A 21,880-nucleotide genomic window follows, 5' to 3' on the forward strand; every position below is an offset into this window, starting at 1 on the left:
GTTTTTACTCATCGCGCATCCGCTCACCGCGGTTGTGCTGCACGAGAGAAAGAGCATGCACTTCCGGTCACGTCACGGCGGCTTAAACGCGGCTTTGCGTAAGTGTCTTCTGCCCCGGCAGTGACTTTCTTATTGTGCTTATTGTGTTGTAGTAGCTGGTGAAACAGCGCAAACTTATTAATAGCAACGATTAGTATGTGAGGTGTTTCCATTTTATTCTTACCATGTTGACTATGTGGAAGAACAGTTTCATGATTCCATGATGGAATGTTGAACAGATTGGGGTTAATGTCATCTTACGCTGCAATTGTTTTATATTTGTATAAAATTCGTACATATAAACATAACAACGTATTGTCACAGTTCATTTGATTTCACGTGCTGCCCCGATACATATTATGCTTAGAAGCAGAGGAATAAACATTATCCGCACGTTTTCCATCGTCCCCAGACGCGACCCAACAAATACATCACAAAGATGACAGCCAGTGTCACACATGATCTGTATTATTTTCCCTCTGCATGAGAGCTAACCGAATACTCGCACATAAATGGCAAACATGTGCAATGGCGTGCCCAACACATGCCGCCGGCTGCTTGCAGGCAGTGGAATATTAATTTCGTTTCGTTCACATTGCCCCACCGATTCGGGCGCCGAAAGAAGCATAACCCAAGCCGAAAGAGTGGTGAAAGAGTCACCAAAAGATCGGTAGCTATGTTTTGGACATGCATCGTGTTTAAGTGAATTCATCAAATACGGCAAATACAGCTCACCAAAAAATCCCCAAAATATCACATTTAGCCCATGGCGTCATCTGCCGGAATCGAGTCGTTGGTCGGGGCGGCTTGACGATGACTGTCAACTTTGAAATCTGTCCAAGACCTCGATTCCAATCGGCAGTGACTATGGTTGAGTTTAGAAAAAAAAGTCCCATACAACATAACGAGGCGCTGCATTTCATCGCTCACAACAATGCACCTTTGGAAGCGATTATGCTGTGTATAAATTTGTTAATATAATTTAACGCTTGGTTAGGTGTGGTCGTTCTGGTGCGCAACCCGACAGTGGAAAAGCAAGAAGAAGAAAAAATCATAAAAAATACTCGTACGAAAACAATCGGGAATTGTCATGGTGGTTGAATTTGGTTTGTATTTGAGCCGAGGGTTTTGTTTGGGCGCACAGTCACAGTGTAGGCACCTGGGTAAGGCGTGTGGCGATGTAATGTCGGCAAGATGTCGCCTACCGTATGTGTGTGTGAGAGAGAGACATACGGCGTTACATACCGGGACGGACCTACTCATAACGGAGCGTACGGGTAAGTAATCGGCAACCATAAAATATGCATTCATGAATTGCTTCCACACGTTCGCCACCGTTGTCGTCCTGCATACCTCCTGCTGAATGAAAACGATCAAAATTATGAATACGCACACCGGCTCGCACAGAAAGGGTAAAATTAATTTCCGGCCAGCGCTTAACTTGGTCAAACAAAAACACGCCTAACAACCACTGCCCGTTAGCTATGGACGTATTTTACACAGACATTTCATTTCATTCTTACTATGATTTGTACGAATTCGTGGTACAGGATTCTGTTATATTTTTACTTGCCATTTTCCTCTCGGCAAAATGTTTTATACTTGCTGACATGCAGATGCAAACCAGAGATAGAGAGAAAAAGAGTTCTGTATAGACTTTTACAGAGCATGTCAACCCTGTCAAATATGTTGACTTTGTTATATTGGTGGTGTAGTATATTTACTTTTGCATTGTCGAAAGTTGATTGTTTTGCGTAACCTTTTCTAGCTAGAGCTAAAGTAGAGGCATTTTTTTATGAAATGCTCAATTCACTAGATTAATTAAATTAAAACCGCCAAGATACCTTTGGCCTGCACTTTGCGATGCTAAATTAAAGAGTTTAACAAAATAATTCGATACAAAGGCAACCGAATTATTCATTTTAAGTTGTATTTATGGCAGCCAAAACCATTCACTTACTTAACCAATTTATTGTTTAATATATTATATTTTATATTGGCAACTACCAACCTAGTAAAAAAGAAACAGATACTAGATATAGATATTTCAAGAAAAAAAATCATCTTTTTAGCCTCCCTAATTCACCCATCACCGAATTATGGCGTCTGCATTACTAATGAGTGCCGCATTCTTTTGAAGAACCAACTTCGAATGCGTGCCATTACTCAGCAGCACTGTGAAAGAAGTTTGCTTCCACCCAAAAGCGTACGATCATAAAGCAGACGTATCAAGCGTGTGTCAATTGTTGGTAAAATCGTTAAAAAATATCGTCTAGGAATGTGCAGTTTTAGAAAAGCCCTTAAAAGTGTGTACTGTGTATGTAAAAAAAGAGGCATCGTCTTGCAGACGATCATCAAACGTGATGATTGCGGTAGGTGTAGAATTTAAAGTGACCCACTGTACACTGAAAATAGGCATACTTAAGGCAGCACGCGCAAAATCGAGCCAGCATGATGCAGCGGCTGCCGTAAAAGAATACGAGGCATGATTTTAATGGACAATTGCCGTTTCTCGCGCCGTTCTGAAGGTGTTGGAATCCATTTTTAATTGAAGCCCAAATCAGTCGACAATTAAATTGGTTACCTTGAGAATGCCATGCGAGTACTTAGTACTTACCTTTATGGATTGAGCAATATTTGACAATTATTGTTCCCGTACTGCTCGTGTTTGAGCAGCCGACACCTCCTGGACTATGTTTCGTTTGTTGCAGTATACTGATAGCTAAAAATAAGCAAAAGCTGGAATGAAATTTTCGTAGGAGATAACTGTTAATGATTGTTTCAAGTAGAAAGAACGAAAACCAATTCGGTTTCCGAGAATAATCAGTAGTTTTAAAATAATTACATCTTACATTGTTTATAAAAAAATATAATTTTATGTGGGTATGAGTTATAATCAATTTCAATCTAACAATATTGTGATATTCAATGAAAAGCCCTTTAAAACCAAAAAACAAAATAGCTAATGTAACTTGACATAATCCCAAGCAAGGTAAAGCTTACGATAAAGAACTGAAAGATGCTTATCCATACCAAGAATTTTCTTAACGTCAGTTGTTGAAAAGTTGATGCATGTTCACACTTCACTCTCAAGAACAACTATATAAGCATTTCTCAAATTGTACTATTCAACCCGACACTTGCATTCTCTTCCCTATACCGCAAACCCGCGATTGGCATGACAAAGATTACCAGGACCTTAAGGACACTTTGTCATATGAGAATCCGTAGCTTGAAGCTACCGTTTGAAGCTAATTCTTCTCGAAATAGAGAAAAAAGTCTTTACCTGGCGTCTTGAGCTATTGTAATTCTGAAGAGCTGAAAATCCTACAGATAATCTCAGCTTATTGGTTTGGACCTCTTCGTTCCGATGTTGCCCTATTTGCTTTACAGACGCTTCTTGAGTACAGGTATGTAGCTAGTAGGGATTATAGTTTATGTCTCGAACTAAACAAACGTATGTCTAAAAAAATGATTTGTTTCGTCGAAAATTCACCGAGTTTACTTTAATTCGTCTTTGTCCCTCTCAAAACTCATGAAGTTAAATCAATTCATGTGTTGGAAGGACTATAAAAAAGGCTTTTAGCTAACCAACAACAGTAAGCACGATTGAGCGCGTTGAACGGTATAATTGATGACGCGTCACTGCAGCAAAGTCGGCAAAGTACAAAAGCAAAATATCGAAGAAGGTATTACTGTGACTTTCGTTTTTTTTTTCAAGCGGAAAGGGTCAATGCAATCTATTGTCAATTGGAGCCTATCTTTGGTTGGAATCCATCTTGACAAAAGATCAACAACCGGAATGACCTACTGTTTGTCCCGCTATGGTTTCTACCATTGTGACCCTACGAACTTCTTCGGTCGTGGTTAATTGTTTGATTCGAATTTTATTGGTCGATCCATTCGGTACCGATGGGTTGTATGGTCGGGTCACACGCTGGTAGAGTTTAGTAATTCCTAATGTAAAAATGAGTACAAAACAGTAGCCACAATCAGCTGGGTTAATGCGTGTGCCATTATACTACATTTCGGTGGAGTTTGTCTGGTACTCCCCACGAAAAATTCCCCTCTCAAAGTTTGTTACATTTTGATGCGGTAATGCTTTGCATTTGACGTCAGCCGTTCGTGTACGAAGTATAACGAAAAATGCCTCCATGATATTATTTACTGCGTTTTATGCAACATAAAATCTATTATTAAGCTTATGACCAATGATGCAATCGGTTTTACTGCAACCAGTTCCTTGCCCTAATGTTTATACATCAAGGCGTCGTTGTAGATGCTACAGAAAACATTACACGACATAGCCGATCCCCAATAGACCGCTCACGTCCGGCGGACCATTCCAAGTAGCGCTGTCACTCTGTCGCCAACAGTTAGTCTGTTCTATGCTTACCAGAAAAACACAACCCCAAGAGCATTGGAGATTGTGTCCCTCCGCTGGGAAAATGTATAAATAGATCCTGCAAAAAGAATACTTAAACTATCCCCCCCCCTTAACAACATCATTCATCGAAAGCAGAGTTGTGCATTTGACATCAAAGGTTTCGGCTATTCCCTTCGCGGAAATATGGGATTTTTTTAGATGAGTCATCGTTGTAAATGGAGAAAGTATGGCACCGCGATGAACCAGTAAAGAGATGAGCGATAATACTTGCCGAAAACACTGTGATTAAAGATTAAAGATGCATGGAATGTCAAGATGCGTGCTATAAACGATGAATATTTGGAATGATGTTTAGAAAAATCCTGTAGTGATCGTGTTCGGACACTCGTTCGGAAACATGCCAAAAATTCGATGTGGCTTATGCCTTTTGATCGCTACATTGGTTTGAGTTTTTTTGGCCGTAGTACAAAAAATATTTAACATATTTTACAGTTTCTAGACCTGCCACAAAGTAGCATTTTAGTTTAGCCAAACCATTAAGATGAAGATCGTTTACCAGTTCGGTAGATTCTTTCTTTGATATGGCCCCTCAGTCGGCATACCGACATCTCAATGACGCTAGGATGTCTGGTCGTACCCGCAAGTCGAAGGTAATGCAAACGCACATGTGACAGGGAACGATCGTAATCTTCGGTCGGATCTGTGGGTCACTGCAAAGATACTTCTTCAAACATGCGGCAGCAGCACTGTCAACAAATAGGGGGCACTGTTTGAATTTACACTGAGCGTGGGTTCTTTCTCCAATTTAAATATGTACCCTTGAGCGAGGCGCACGTACTTTTGGTGCTGCGAGTAGTGCTGCACGAGGCATGGAGCTGGGAATTGTCAGAAAAAGAACAGTTTGTATCTGGCCAGAAGCAACAATTCGATCGTTTGTTTGCCTCCACCAAGATGCATCTGAGACAAGCTACGTCCTCAGCAAATGCTATTGACCTGCATTTGTCTAACTCTATCACCTCCCCCCCTCTCGTGTGCATGTGTTGGGCCGCGATCACTGACAAGAACGGATTGGTGGTTGGCTACTGTAATTAGGTATTCGGCTGTGTAGAAGGGATTCGTTGGACAAGCAACACCACGATCATTATCTCCGAATTTCAATGTACTACATTCAAGCGCGGGATGAAAAATAGCTGTTAAATGAGTCTTTGCATATTTGGACTGAATACATTAATGTTTAATTAAGAGGTTAGGAATATGTTTAAAAATGTGGGAAAACTTTTTTTCATAGAAATGTATGCTATGTGAAGAATGTAAACTCTAGCTTGCTTTTTACGTTTTAAGCGATATTTTACTAAACGTAATGATTCTTTTATTGGTTTAATTACTAGAAAATATTGGGAGACACGCTGTTTAGCTAAAAAAATCAGTGATATAAATGTATTTTATTTTTCATGTGATGTATTATGAGTATGTTTTGATCTATATGAAACTTCATTTTCTATGTATAAATTCCAATATAGTAGAAGCAATTTGTGAATTATTGTATTCAAATTGCATAATTTGTGAAACTATACATACAGTGCTAATAATACTGAATACACCGCATTTTCACCGACAGGAAAGTAGAATCCTCTATCATTCCAGTTAATTCAATTATAACTTTCATCCTTATCATTACCGTTTATCACTCTAATGAAGTGACTTTATGTTTAATCGTAATTAATTATGGCGATTAGAAAAGCAGAAAAACCGAGGAAGAGAACGCTCAAGCGTACTGCAGTATTCGTGCCAATCTAGCTCGAGTTATGTTCAATAAGCAAGGCTGTTGTTTTGGTATAAAATAACTTTTCTATGACTTCGTATATCTTCGTATACGAATTACTTTGTATATGCATGACTACACTTTATGGGATGTAGCTTGTGTCATATCTTTATATTGCTTCTTTTCCCGTATGTTTTGGCAGGGAAATGGCATCATTAGGAATAGAATGTGCATTATACATTCATTTCTGATTATTTCCTGCGTTGTTTTTAAGAACTAGTATTAACAATAAGCAGCGGAGAAGTGTTTGCTACAGGAAATAAGAGCTCAATGTCGGACACTTGCGTGGAATAACACACTTGAGACAATGGTGGATGCGAGCAGTATTTTAGTCATCGACACTAATGCCATGGATGGCAGACGGGCGATAATGAAAAGCGCAGTCGAACCAGGAAATTGCTGCACACTCTATTAATAAATCATACAGTGACAGTTGGGTAAGTAAATAAACAGTAACGCTCTACGTTGCCACACACAGAAGCGGCTGCACGTGATGATAGATGCGAGATGAGTCGCGTATGGTGCATTTCCTCGTGGCAACCACTTCAATTAATAGTGAAAGTGACAGAAAGGCCTACTGACAAAGGCCGGCAACCGATCAGGGGCCAAGTCAGCATTGGATTTGAGAGAAAAAGCGAAGTTGTTGTATTTTATAAAATGAAAATTCTATCAAAATTGCTTTAAATATTAATATCCAACATTGTTGTACGTTAGCCAAAAAGTGTAAGCAATTTATGGTGTCGCCCTGCAGTTTCATCAATCATGCTGCACAGCCTGTTTGGACATAGTCCAAATTGATGGATGAAGTACCAGGGTATCGTCTAGTTTCGCTTCTTCCAATTAGCTTATCACACGATCGGTCGACATAGATTGTGTGGAGTTGTGATTTTCCACGGATTTGAAAAGAGAAAGAAAAAACAAAAACCTTGCAGCCAGAGCCCACTCCTGCCAGAATGGTAAAACCGGGCCGGCAACAAGTCCGTGACAAATTGCACTTTTCGTCCATCGAAAATTGTCGAAACCCGTAAACCCATCCACAAATCCCCGACAAACAGAGCTTGTTACCACGTTAGCCGGTATAGATTTCGGTATGTGGCTTTTGGGTGATTGAAAAACATCGTAAATCTTTTCGGTCGACCATTGCCCTCCGCGTGCACGCTAGCAGCCACACAATGCACTTCTCGGTAGCTGGGCCATTGATGCCGTCGGGTTGCAAAGTGCCACAGTTACGCCGCCGTTGGTGCACATGCAAGAAAAACGGTAAGGAAAATTGAGAAAGTGGAAATTTTATAGCCCACTTTTCCGGTACGGGTGCTTGCTGGGCGCTGGAGGTCCTGGTACGTCGTAGAAAATGGTTAAAACGGGTCCTGCACGATTTGAAACCGCTCTCGGTCTTCGAAGGCTCCAGTATGGTAGACGTGTATGGTTAAGAACATTAGGACCACCAATAAAATGAACATTAATAGCATCTGTAGCGGGGACTGTGCATGAGCATAATAAACACTTTTAAGCATGATATGGTGGGAAACAAACAAACTAAAAAGACATTGCATTCATAGGGAGCATCTGCGTTTGTCACATGATTTCTAATGTTTCTTTTCATAATGAGAGTGCGGTGATAGTTGGTAGGGTCTTGCAGGAGAGGGATGCTTGAACAAATTTTAGGGACAAACTTTGGGCATTATATTTCTGTAGGAAGGTTATTGCCAGATCCTGCAATGTGCTTAGTTCTATGCGTGATAAGTCGATTGTGGTAACTAGAAGAGGAGCATGTTTTATCATATGGCAACAGTTTGTTTTAATGGAGTGTTACACAAAGACATAGAGATAGAGAGCTACTGAACCTGGAAGAGTTTTTGGTTTGGAAAGGGATCAAATCTCATATCAACCAAACATGTCCAAAGCAGCTGTTTTAGCGGATGATTTGAGCTACCTGTTCTGTGAAAAGGGTGCAACAATAAAAATGACAAGTCCATTACTTTAATGCCTCAATAAACGTTTGTGCTTCTATAAATTCCCTTCGGTGGTAGTACACCAACAGTTTAGCATCCAAAAACGATGCTCACTGTAGCAACTTGCTACAACCTCTGTTTTTTTTCTCCTCTGTTTTCCTTCTTGTACAAGAATAACCCACCGTACGGCTGGAAGCGGTTGTTTTCCGATATAATTTTTCACATTTTCACATAAACTGCTCGCTGCGGCAGCAACAGCGCTGTCGCGTGGAACGCTGGCCAAGGTTTGTAATGAGAATAACAGCACGGGGGCCGCCTCTTGCCTCTGGACGGTTTTGGTAAGGTCTTGTGCCCCATCAAGAAGCACCTTGTACGGTTTGTGTATGTACATAATAAATCCCATTTTCTGTCATGTTGAATTGCTGGCAGGAGATTTATTATGTTTCGGATTTACTATGCTACGATACTAAAGTTTGCTCCAGCACCGAGGCAGACCATGTTCCTGTTGTGTTGTTCGGAATGAACTGTATGTCCCTAAGGATAAATAGAATGAAATCAATCAGCGCAAAAGTGCACGGGCTGGTTCGGACTGGTACGTTTGTACAAAGTATACAGAACAAGACCGTTTATGACTACACATGCCGCAGAAACCATTGATTTTAAGTGCGAACTTGGTTTAGTGCATCACAACATGCAACGTTTGTGCAATATGTAGAATTGATTCAAAATATAAATATAAAGCCCAGAACAATGCGTTTGAATGAGGTTCCGTCGTGGTAATGTATGATAGATTTTTGTCAATTGCCGTATGTTGCGAATATACAAAAATCAATGAAGTGATGTACCATACACACAAAAAATCAATATTATGCTAAAAACGCAAAGTTAAACTCTCAAACTCGAGATATTAACGGGCAGCTCAGGGCAGACAAGCGAGGCAAAATAAAAACATATGAAGTGATCCCCTGGGATAACGTTCAGTCAAACTTCTTTCAAGCTGCATGGGGTTGGTTGATGGATAAAAGATTTATTTCTTCACACACGACGACAGCCAACGTCCGATGAAGATGCGAATATGCTGCCGCTGGAGAACATCGTGTAGAACAAAAGCAGCTTAGGAAAGTTGGGCTTATTTTCGTTGAAGCCGAAAGAGAAGTTCTCGGACTAACAGTGTGTGTGTGTGTGGTTGATGTAAGATAGAGAAAGTTTTTGGATCGAGCCGTGTTTAGGTTATGGTTCAACACTAATCGGGCACATAGGGCTTAGTTGGCCAGAGTAGTGACTTGCTTTCCTGCTTCCCGAAAGGCCAATTGTGTCCACCGGGAATGACTTTGCTTCAAGTGAGCGAGTACAATCGGGCTCAACAAGAAGGCAAACTTATGCCTGAAATGGTAAAAACTTTTACTGACAGCAAGCATTGTGATGAAATATTTGTGGCAAACCTGTATTGCCGGAAGAATCTAATTAAAATCACACTGCATGGAGGAATAAGTTTGCCAAAATTAAAAAAAAATAAATCCTGAACTAAGACGAAAAAAACACCAATATTTATTACGGTTCAATAATGAAGCGCTTAATAAGGCGTGAAACGCTATTAAGAACGTTTATCAGCAAACTAGACGTGCGGCGACCCTAACCTCACATTGTTTGTGCAATTATCACCCCGAAGAAGTCGAGAGGACGACAGAAGGAACTAAAGGATCCTGCAATACGTACATGGCAAACGTTGGGATGCAACGTTTTTAGGGACACAAGTACACCCTCTGACGAATGGACAAAGTTTGTCCGCAGTTGTAATTGTTATGGTGGCCACAGAGCGAATTTACTGACCAGGTGGGCACAGAACGGACCGAAGGTTAGAGGCCGACCGTGTAAAACGCACGAGCAAGCACAGGAACAATGCGTGGTATGAATGGACGAATGCGTAGGATGGCAGATGGCTTTCAAAGTCCGTAAAATGAGAGTCGGGATGCAACAGCTGATGCATTATTGGGTTTTGCTAGGCAGGACTGCAGCAGCGGACGTTGCACCGGCACTGGTGGCTTAAAGTTGGTTAAATAAAAACCGTAGGGATTTTGGAAAGGCTGTGTCGTGCAAATAAGGCATCTGACGAGTGTTTGTGAACTATACGGCAATGGTTTGTTCTCGGCCGGGCGGTTACACCTGGGATTCAAGGGTATGGTTTTGTTGCAACACGATACTCAAGCGAATTTGGAGAGCTTATTCTATGGACGGGAGAAACTTTGTTTTGACGCATGCTGCAAAACTATGCATGAAACAATTGTCCATTTATATTAAGAGTAAGATGTTATCTTTGGCAGGCCAAGACCGCAAAGCGGTTGTAGCGCCGGATAAGTAAGTAAGTAAGTAAGATGTTATCTGTGTATATGGTGACATAATGATACTTTATTATTGTTGAAAGCTTGTACCTAGAAAGTAACTAAAACGAAAAAGGAGCATAAAGGAAATCATAGTTCTAGATCGATTATAAGATTAAATTTATAGATAAAATAAGTCTTTTGAAAGACATATAACTGCTACAAATTATGAAAAATAAGCATTTGTGCATTTTTGTTGCATTGGAAAACGTTGCCCAACAGTCTTTAAGCGAAAGGAAATCAAGTACAACAGCAATATAGAACTGAGCACAAATTATTTATGCAAAATTCTTTAAAATCAACTGCAAACATCATAAAGTAAACGTAAAGACTAATAGAATGTAAGAGATTACGAAACGGATCAATAGAACAGCCTTCTAAAGTGTAGACCATCATAAAGGCTATGATGTAAATGTAAATTTTCTATCAGTTCGCCGGAAAGGCCCAACCCCACCCCATGGGAGCATGAATTTCATTTTCATCTGTTTTAATATTATTTCCACCATTCGATAAACAACGTGCGAGGGGCAATAAAAACAACATGTTTAAACGTTCGCGTACGGTTTTGAGCTAAACGTGCCTCCGGTACTACACGCCAAATTTCCATCCCACAAAGTTACGGGTTGTTGAAAAGCACAGTTTCCACGTTTTCCGTCTCATGTTGTTCGCTGATGATTGCGACAAAATGCGATTCCTTTGGTCGGGAGAATTCACCGGCAGGATAGCGGGGCAGTAAAATTGCCACTTTCCGAGAGAGCGAAAGAGGCATCAAAACTACGCCACGTCCACCCTGTCTGTCCCGGCACGATTGCAAAATGGTTTCTCCTCTTTATTACATTTAGAACGAGGAGGGTGGGTAGCGTGTATATGTGTAAGAGCGTGTTACTGTTTGCTTACTGGTGCGTCGGACTCGGTGAACAGCGCGCCAGAACACACAGAGCTAGCCAGACAGACATGATGTCGAGTGATGCAGGATACACCCCAAGTTACCATGACAACAGACAGCGGCTTGTGCATGCTCTGCACGGCAGCAGGAGCGATGAAACGTGATTGTTTAAACGTTGGCCTCGGGTTTTGGAAACTCTGCCTACAATCAACACCAGGACCAGGGTGGCGACACTCCGATCTCACCATAATGTACGAAAAATATCGATTTTTGTCTCTCCTCTCTTTCCTCTCTATTGCTTCCGAAACAGTTCTTTCGTTTTCGGTGTTGCCCGAGGGAACGATTTTTGCCTAGGGACACTAAACATCCGTTTTTCAAGGTCGGCCAAAAGGTGCACATGTTTTTTTTGCTTTCATTCCCCCATTTACGAGTGGGAGGAAATTCGATGAAAATTGCACCCTCAGCATCCGGTATGGCTAATTTGCCGTACTGAATGAACCAGGTCCCGGGCGAGTACTGTCTCAGACGAGGGGAAACACACACGACAATGCGGGCTAATGAAACCCGGTCCAGATTGCTCCAAAGTGAGGAAACCATTGGTAAGCTACGTGGAGCGTTAGAATTCGATGTTTTTCGGTCGCCTTATCGAAGACGCTGCTATCAGTGGAAGGCGTGCGCGCGCGTCTCTTCGTGCCGCATTATCGGGTGAACAGAGTGGACTACGTCAGTATGGCTAAACGCTTCGACAACGATTGTTTGTCTGTCAGACGTTCACACCGGTAAGTGTGCGCACTCGTGAGTAATACCCTCGTGCACTCCACGCTAACCGACGGTAGATATGGTCGTCGGAAGTAGGTCTCTGCTGGGCTGTATTGCATTGGCGGCTGTCATACTAGCCGGCACGTGCAGAACGTCCAGCGCCGCTAAGATACTGGCCGTGTTTCCGAGCATCAGCAAGACGAACTATCTCTTTGGACAGGTGCTGTTTGAGGCACTCGCAGCCAGAGGTCATAATGTGAGTAAGAACGCATCAAACACAGACTCATAGTTACTGACGATGTTTGTTTGTCTGGTGGTACATCTGTGCAGGTAACCATCGTAAGCCCGTTCGAGGTGCAGTATGCGTACGAGAACATTCGACAGCTGAGGATAACTGGACTGTTTAGCCACATAGAAGGTACGTCAGTGGGCAAAACGCATTTGGAGTGGCGTCTTATCAAAAACTCGGTGCTATAAAACGTTTGCTTCTGGACAGATTATGGACTCCACGCGAACGTGTTTACCAAGCGTGACAAATCGAGCTTCTATGGCAATACCAATGTCATCTATGGCACGGCCGCACTGGCCGACTATACGCTCGGCCATCCAGCGCTACAGGAGCTGCTAAAGAACCCGACCGAAACCTTCGACCTGCTAATCCTGGATCAGGTGCTGTGTGAAAGTTTACTCGGGTAAGCAAAAGAAGGGCAAAAGGACCCTTTTCCCTCCCTCATTCCCAAGACGCCCCATCGATACGGGCGGCGAACAATCGCTCCCGCGCACAATCTTATCGCGCCATGCCGTCCACATTTCACAGGTTGGCTTATCATTACGGGGTGCCGGCGGTTGTGTACAGCGCCGATGCCCCCAACAAGTACACGAACGAGATGGTGGGCAACCCGCACAACCCGGCCTACAATCCGATCCCGTCGCTCGGCTACTCCGACCGAATGCATCTGGTGCAGCGCGTGTGGAACACGTTCGTGTCGATATGTGAGCAGTTTAACTACAAGTACCTGTACCTGCCGTCGCAGGAAGCCGTCTACCAGCGCTACTTTGCGCGGCGCGATCTGCCCCCGCTGCTTGATCTCATTCACAACGTTAGCCTGGTGCTGGTAAACAGCCATCCGGTAATTAACTTCGCGCGTCCGTTCGTGCCGAACATGATTGAGATTGGCGGTGCACACATCCGCCAGCTGGAAGATACGGGCTTCTCGCAGGACGTGATCAATTGGGTAGAGAAGGCAAAGAATGGAGTGATCTACTTCAGCATGGGCACGAACATTCGCTCGGCCGACTTCCCCGACAGCTTGCGGGAAGCGTTCGTGGGCGCGTTCAGCAAGCTGAGCCAGGTGCTGATCATTTGGAAGTGGGAAAATGCCACCCTGCCCAATCAATCGGGCAATGTGATCATTGGTCCGTGGATGCCGCAGCAGCAGCTACTGGCCCATCCGAACGTGCGGTTACACATCACGCACGGTGGACTGCTCAGCATGATGGAAACGGTGCACTATGGTAAACCGATCGTTGGATTACCGCTGGCTGGAGATCAGGAGATACTGGTAAACCGTGCGATAGAGGCTGGCTTTGGTCTGAAGCTCGACTATCAAAACATAACGGAGGAGCAGGTGCTGCATACGATCAACGAGATGCTTAATAACTCTACGTAAGTGTGAAAAAAATCAACCTTCTTTTGGGGGCAAATAAGCATAATCAATTCTTTTGTTTGTTTTTTGTTTTGCACAGATATCGTTATGCAGCTTTAAAAGCTTCCCGACAGTTCCGAGAACAACCGCTTAAACCCATGGACAAAGTCCTCTACTACGTTGACTACGTGTTAAAGCAGGATAGTGGCGTTAATTATTTGCGCAGTGGTGCACTGTATCTGTCCTTTTGGCCCCGGCACGTCGTGGATGTTGCCACCATACTGGTGCTAATCACCATGATACCGGTGGGACTGTTTGCGACGTTGATTCAGATCATATTACGAAAGACACACGAGCGAAAGTTGAAGAATACTATCAATACAGGCAAAGCGGCAGCTAATGGGAAAATGGCAGGCAAGGCTGTGCAAAAGAAAAAGAACTGAAATGGAACCAAGACTGTGAAGGATATATGGGAGTTTTTTTGAGCTTATGTAGTGTTGTTTAAATGGTATAAAAAATAGAAATAAAAATTTTACTGTTTTATCAATTTAGAACGAGTTCTGTACCACTATAAGTGATGTTGAAATCAATCGTAATAATAACTTTTACATGAAAGTAAAGTACACTGAACGTAACAATCGATGTGACATTTAGAGTAATAGCTTTCAACCTCATTCATTCTGTTATAATTTCTTCTTTACACACATATCCTACATAAAAGCCTGTCAGTTAATTACACCATTGATCCCGCCATAAAAATATATGCTCAATAAGCCCACCATAATGAGAGTAAAATGGGTCTGACATGAAAAATCGATCCAAGAGCATCAGTTACGAACAAAAACCCTCGTATCACCTTTTCAATGATGACCCCAAACCACACGAAATAACCCACCTCGACTCGTCGACTAATGATGCCATTGAAGGCGCAAAGCTCCTTTGCAAATGAGCTTAGAATACAAGAGTGTCATCGTCGTATGTGGTGTAACAAAAAAAAAAACGTAATACACGATGATATGAAAATCGAAAAACATATCAACGCATCGCGATAGAACGAGCCAACTGGGCCCCTTCATGGCTGACGATGTGTTGATGGAGTTTTATTTGAAAAAATAACAAGAATTTGTAAGCGGACTCTGGTTGATTGTTTGTCATTGGTGGTGAGCCTTAAAGCAGGATACTATCCACATACCGAAGCACGTGTTATTCGTTGCGAATGAGTGTGGCCAGCAACGACGATACACCACCACACCAGTGTATGCATTGAAAACGATAATGACCATCCCGTACTGAGGCAACCGAAATAAAGTCGACCCGAGGCTCGGTCGACTCTCGGTTGCTTCCTTGTTAAGCAGATCAGGCCTGCTAAGCAGCTTACAGTCAGCAATGTAGCCAATTTTTCCATCGTCAACTCTTTGTATGTACGCTTTCCCGCAGGGACACGCTGGATGCTTGTTGTTGTGGGCCATGGTTCGCTCCCTCCGCGTTTATGGTACGCATTCGCCGCGGCCCTGCATCAAACCAATACGCTGCACTATGGCGTGTGATGGAATCGCGTGAGGAGAGATTTTTTCCAAGCATCTCTAACATGAGAGCTGTTGTTTTCCCCGCGCATGCACATCATGAGTATGATGGTAGAAATGATCTGACAAAGCTAGTAAATAACATCACACCATCATCAGAGTGGGGCGGGCTGGAGCTGTGTACTATAAAATGCAAATCTACTCCCCTTATTTGTTCGTTCCAGTCTTGTTGTGACTACATTTTCCCCCACAGTGGCAAAGATGGATGCATCAGTCAGCGTGAGGTCATTTACGGGACAACCATTCCCTTGGTTGCTGTACATCGATCGACATCGGTTGATGCACACTGTCCTCAAACTCAACACGCCAACCAAACCTCCAGCAGCGTGCGCATGTGGCAGATGTTGCCGCTGCATCTCAGAACAGGCCGATAGGTATCGTAAATATTTAGATTTTCTCATTGTTGTGCTGCAAATTAGAAGAATAGGAAGAGATAACTGCTCCGCTCTAGCTAGACGCTGGCTTGTGAATGTGTTTACAAGCCAACTTCTACAATCAATCGCAACCATGGACACCAAACTGAAATCGTGCTCATTTTGCTGCCCACAATAAGTACAAACCAGCCGAGCATCAATAGACCGTCGAACTGCCGGGCGACGAAGCGTATCTAATACTTTGCCAAATTCCCAGCCTTTATGCGCCCTTCGTTGGCACGATGAGTATCCTACAGAGCGTACAGTACACGATGTGGTTGATGTTGTTGATGGTGGTGCTGTGCAACGAGAGTGAGGATATTTGTGGAATGAACTCGCCTTCCTAACGGTTCCGATAGAAATGGGATGATGGAAAGCCTTCCGGGTGCTAGTGATTGGATACTCGTTTGCAAATATACGTTTGAAGTTTTAAATCAAAGAGAATGGAGCTTGTGGTTAAGTTTCGTACATATTTGCTGTTGGCAGTACAAGCATCAAGAGTACATTTAATTGAATGTACGATGAACCGTGCAGCAGAGTATAGATCCACAGATAGAAACCACAATCAAGCTGTGAGAAATGCGAGATAGAATTTGAATCATTGAGGAGATGGCTCTGTAAATGATTTACGATCAACAAAGACTGCACATTGAAAGCTAATTGGATAAATATGAGATATTTAGAAGTGAAATAAATAAAATCAAATCAAGAAACAATAATCCAGCTCTGATTTTGAACAATATTACCCCTTACAATACGAGCGCATTTATCATACTGTATCATACCTACGAAAAGGTTTATTAATGACGATAAAATAAGCCTTTTAACGGATTGTTAGCAACAAAGCGAAACCCCTTTGCTGAAGGTTTGCACTGAAGGGTGATGCCTCAAGGTCATGGAGAGAAAAAGCGGTGTTACATTTTTTTCCAAATCTTTCTCATGCATTCACCCTTGTTAATTGCAACACACCAGAAAACTTCCACAAGAGGAAAAAAATGTATATCCTGAAGCAATTTTTCCAAAAATGTGGTTCTAAAACTAACAGGGGTACTTTCGTTGAACGAGACCGATATAGAAATCCCAGAATCGTTGTGAGTTTGTTTCAACTGCTCCAGTACCATATCCAGTATCATATCCAGTGACAGGAAGCTCCGGAAGAAAATGTCAGCCGTTCGTTGTCTGCATCCAATCTAACAACCACCAAACAACGATTCAGTTGAGCAAGAATGAAAAAGTCAAGAAAATCAAACCATGCATGTGGAAGTGTCGATTGATCGCTTCCTGCATTGTAGGTTAGTGACGAAATCGAACCAAATCGTCGTAGCGATTTTCAGTTGCTTCTACCCTGTTCGTGTTCATGAAATAAACTTCCCGTACATGAACGTATAAGGTGGAAATAATATTGGGCAACGAGTCTAGTTATCTAACTCCCCCGTTCTACGCTCTCCTCTTCAGAGACCAGAATTTTACTCCGGGGTGAAGATTTTATAAGCCGGTACTCGTTTGATGCCTGTCGATTCAATATCGACATATTTGTTTTAAACACTCGTGAACGAAACACGTAAGATCACGCGAGAACGTTGCGTGGCAGTGATGCAATGAAGGTATTGAATAGGAGAAGAGAGAGAGAGCGGGAGTAAAAACCACCCCAAATCGACGAACAAATAATCAAACAAGCGTACATATTCATTTCCAAAATAAACACCTCTCCCGGTTAGCCCGGTTAGGTGGCACACGGTTGCGTCAGCGTACGATTCGGCGGCTTCCTTTGCGCCCGGACAGCTGACTTATTGCGTAAGTATTCGTTAGCCGGTGGACCGGATCGTGACTTGGCTGCATCTTGGCGAGAGGTGGGAGATTGGTGAATTCTTGACAGGCATCAAGCTGCGCAATAAATATGCACGTGCTGGGAGATTTAGAAAGGTATCGATAAGATGCACTGCCACGGTTAGTTGGACGCTAACGTGGAAGCGTTAAATGTTTACCCATTGCCTACAAGAAAAAAGTTCAATCTGAACAAAGTAGGTACAAAAAACCCATGGTTTACCTTCTCGTGTTGTGCAGACAAATGTCCAACGACCAAGAAGAAAGTGTTTAAAACCGAATGACAAAAAAGATGAAAATTAATGTGCAACCAATCGGCGGTTGGTACCGTCATCTATTTGCCGGATATTAAAATTTCTGACCCCGGCAAATGGAAATGTTAAGAAGTGATTTAACTCCGCTTCACTCCACCAGCCGAATACTTTCCACGACCGAGCACAGAACGCATCGTATACACGCTGCGCCACGATCGGTCGAGATGCAGACGGTTGATAAGGAATGCATGGCCTAGCCAGGGCCGGTTAAAAGCGATAAAAACGACCGCTTATGCGGGTCGATCGATCTTCGACGGGAGATGAGACTACGGATGTGAGGGTAAAAAATAAACGCGTAGTGGTGTGTGGTGCGCCGGTGAAGGGACTAATAAATGGTGACTCTTGGCAGCTGATTTAGCTCCCTTTGCTTCCATACAGAACCGTGCCTCGGTGCAAGTAATGCGCTTGTGTGGCAGCGCGCTAGTGGTTCTTCTATCGGTGGTGAGAGTGAGTGAGCAATGGCTTAATCTAAGAGTGTGAATCGAAGGGTAATTTTATTTACGGTCTGATAAATTAGACGATTGTGAAAAACGACCCACAAAGTGTTGCAAAAATGTATAAATCATGCCTTTACTGGGAGATATTCTAGCATCATATAAAAAAGCATGAAAAGATATTTAACACCCTTATCCATGGCACAATGGTTCAGCCGATTGTAGACAAATGAGAAAAAGAAACAAAAATAGCCAATTATATGCTGAACAAACGTATCAAAAATGGTTAAAGTGCACTAAACATCTTTGTTACGGTAAATTAGAAAAAAGAACTTATTATCCTTACTCTACGTACACCTTAATGTAGAGGTTTAAATATAAAATTAAATGTAGGCTAATTGCTCGGATTATGTAATTTATATTATAATCAATGGGTTTAAGCGACCATTGACACGAACCACGTACAGGGTTTTTCATTTGATAGCACAAAAGTATCAACTATTATGACAAGCGTTGCAGATTATAGCACAACCGCTTTAGATGAAAAGACAAAATTTTCATGTATATGACAACCGTCGCAGATGATAGCACAATTGTATCACTTGATATTACAAAGCTGGTACGAGGGTACTAACGTATACAATCGTACAATGTGGTACATTCGTATCTAGACTTACAGGGTTTTTTACTTCATTTCGCATGAGGAGCAACGTTGAACGCAACTGCAGCAACTGACAGGACAAGCTGACAAGTAGTATTCTGAACGTCATCATGCTTAAGACAACTTTCGCATAGGATATCACAAGCACGGTATCAAGTAATAAACCCTGTAAGCTTAAGATATCTCTAAAACAGTTCTCCGTGCATAAAATAACAATTAACAATAAAAATAATTATGTTACATAATTTTTTTTACTAAATCTAGTGCCAAATCTTGAATCTCAAGCTGAATCGAATTGAAGCCGAATCATGGTTTAAAGTAAAAGTCTTAGAGCACTCTGTTACGTTAGATGGTTTAATAGATTAAAATTATACATATAGAAACCTTCAACAATGTTGAACAGGGTACGTTTTGAAACATCAATGGGATTTTAAAACATCAAATGTTAAAATTTGGAAATATTGTCCGGGTTTATACTTCACATTCGATACAAACCATTTCGGTCACTGCTTACACCGCTGTAGGTTCATTTATCCTACCTCAACCTGCTTGCCCATACGTTCATTCATGCAAAATGATCGATCCGACATCCTCGCTGTCCTGCATACATACAGCAAACTTTGCTAGTCCTTTTGCGATGGAACGGAACTTCCGGGTAGGGGGGGTTGCTTTCGGACTCGGACCTACCGGATGTCGGTACCTTTCAGCCTGGTCAACCTGTCGTTAACCTTTGACTAGGAGAAACCGTAAATAGATAGCAAATACAAACAATGTGCGCTTATCACCCCCCGGAGCCGTATTTTTTTCTTCTTTCTTTGCTGAATGCTTTGGTGTCCTGCAAGGCTTTTTTGATCTGGTTCGTATACAAACGGTTGTTTGTCGAATGTTTGTGATGATGTGATGGCTCTCCGTTTTCGGGTGCTCCTGGCTGGAACACACAGAAATACACACACACACACACATGCGCACAGAGACAGATAGCCGTTCAAAGGAAACAGAGAAACGATTCGAAAATTCATCCCCGTTCATCCTGGGTTCCTGTTTTTTTCAGCTGAATTTCTCGATTAGCCGCACCACCGGTGCTAGGGACGCACCGTTGTTGGTTGTGCTGTGAATCGATTCCGGTGAATCCCAGGTAAGAGAGAATCAAAAACCCTCAAACATGCACCTTTTTTTGGTGCGCTGTAGAAGGTATCATTTTGGAACGGATCCGTTATTTGCTCTGCTTGGGTCGGCCGTACCTGTCCGTTTAGGCGGTGTGTCCTGCGCTGCGCTTTCTAGACGCTCCAGGAAGCGCCATTTGCACAGGACAAGTTTACCTCAGCGTGGTTGGATTGTTTTTTTATGTTTCCTTCTCTTTACTGTAAAACGTTTATTTCATGCTGCTTTTTTTACTCTTCACCACCTCTCAGCCAGTATACATGCGGGGTCGTGGTCGAGTGGTGATGCGCTTAGAGCTTCTGTCATCGGGAAAGGAATCAGTAAAAGGTATCTTTGGGACCGGTGTGCTAGTTGCCTTTGGATGAAACGAACGCTCAGTAGCAGTAGCACCGACCGACAGAAGTGCTCTTGAGACGAATGGCTTCAGTGGAGAGTAAAAGTGGGAAAGAAATATGAAAGGATAATATTTGTCGTTTCGAAGATCAAACTGTCAGAAGGACGGTCCGTGGCGTTTGGCGATAAATTAAATCTTTTTCCTTTTTTAAGCCGTTGTTATTTTTCTTTTAATAACGCATGTAACATGTAATAACACTCCTTTGTTTTTGTAAAATATATTGTTTCTTAAACGGAGTATGTGAACCTTTTGTAACATTAAATGAAATACAACTAAAAAGATAAAAGATGAAAAGATCTATGTGAATGTGAACAGCCAACGAAAAGCAACAGCAAAAACACGTAATAAAATCACCATAAATGTATCAAATTACCACCGGTGCGATAGGACGCGATCCTTCTCGAAAAGATAGAAAAACTATATCCGATCGCTTCTTCGCCCTTCGTCGGTATCAATTTAATTGCACAATTTCCAGTACCAATACCGATCGACAACTGGCAACCGGTGACATACTGAAACGGCATGGCAAGAGCAGGAGGAAATAGAACCAGCATTGACACGAACCCGGCACCGAAGTGCGCAATTCAGCAAACGATGCTAGAGGAAAACGTAAAGCATTGTTAGGCTTTTTTTTGTACATCCAACCGACCTCATACCGAGACGTATCAGTTTTCTGCAGCGGTAAAGTGCCATCGGGTGTTTTGGGGCTGGGTCGCTCTCACCCTCTTCTTGAATGGGCTGCTGTTTGAGGATTTATGGCACTGCAGTGGAAAATTAACAGGAGTTAATTTCTAGTAGTGTGCTAATTTATGAGTACTTACCGTACAAGGAACCTCAACAGCTGGTTGAGCTGCACCCAGTGGATATGTGATGTTAGGTTTTTTTCGGAATTATTTCATCTCAACAAGCGTTGACACGGGTACGGGCTTCCGTTAGGATGGCAAAGATGCACTATTTATGATCGATTTATGGGCCACTAATGTAAAGAGGGCTCCGCCTTCAGGCTCAACCAAAGCTGAATTTCGAAACAATCGATTTGCCAGCAGACAGTATAGTTTGAGCTTCAATTTTGCCAGTTGTGGCGTACCGATCCGGGGAAGCTGTGCAAGGCACGTACTTGACAATCAAAAATCAACAATTCCACTATTCCCAGGAACATTGTCCCAGAACCGCCCTTGCTTTCCGATCTCATAAAAGCAAATGTGTTAATATTACGGTACGGTTAGT

The 21,880-nt window shown here is 42.5% G+C and overlaps 2 protein-coding genes across 2 annotated transcripts in view; one reads left to right on the forward strand and one right to left on the reverse strand.

Annotated features, from left to right (window-relative positions):
* The window catches only part of LOC1274848 (uncharacterized), a 102,992-nt gene that overhangs the window by 75,328 nt on the left and 5,784 nt on the right, over positions 1–21,880 (reverse strand). The window contains exon 2 of the mRNA XM_061645552.1: positions 2,657–2,778. The gene's annotated coding sequence lies outside the window, so the exon portion shown is untranslated. The remainder of the gene's footprint in view (positions 1–2,656; positions 2,779–21,880) is intronic.
* Positions 12,184–14,416, forward strand: LOC1274850 (UDP-glycosyltransferase UGT5). The gene is made up of 5 exons (XM_314059.5): positions 12,184–12,479; positions 12,554–12,641; positions 12,720–12,915; positions 13,041–13,889; positions 13,970–14,416. The coding sequence occupies exons 1-5, from the start codon at positions 12,303–12,305 to the stop codon at positions 14,310–14,312; spliced, it is 1,653 nt and encodes a 550-aa protein (XP_314059.4). The 5' UTR covers positions 12,184–12,302; the 3' UTR covers positions 14,313–14,416.

The sequence above is a fragment of the Anopheles gambiae genome, chromosome 2, assembly GCF_943734735.2.
Source record: "Anopheles gambiae chromosome 2, idAnoGambNW_F1_1, whole genome shotgun sequence".
Lineage (NCBI taxonomy): Eukaryota > Metazoa > Arthropoda > Insecta > Diptera > Culicidae > Anopheles > Anopheles gambiae.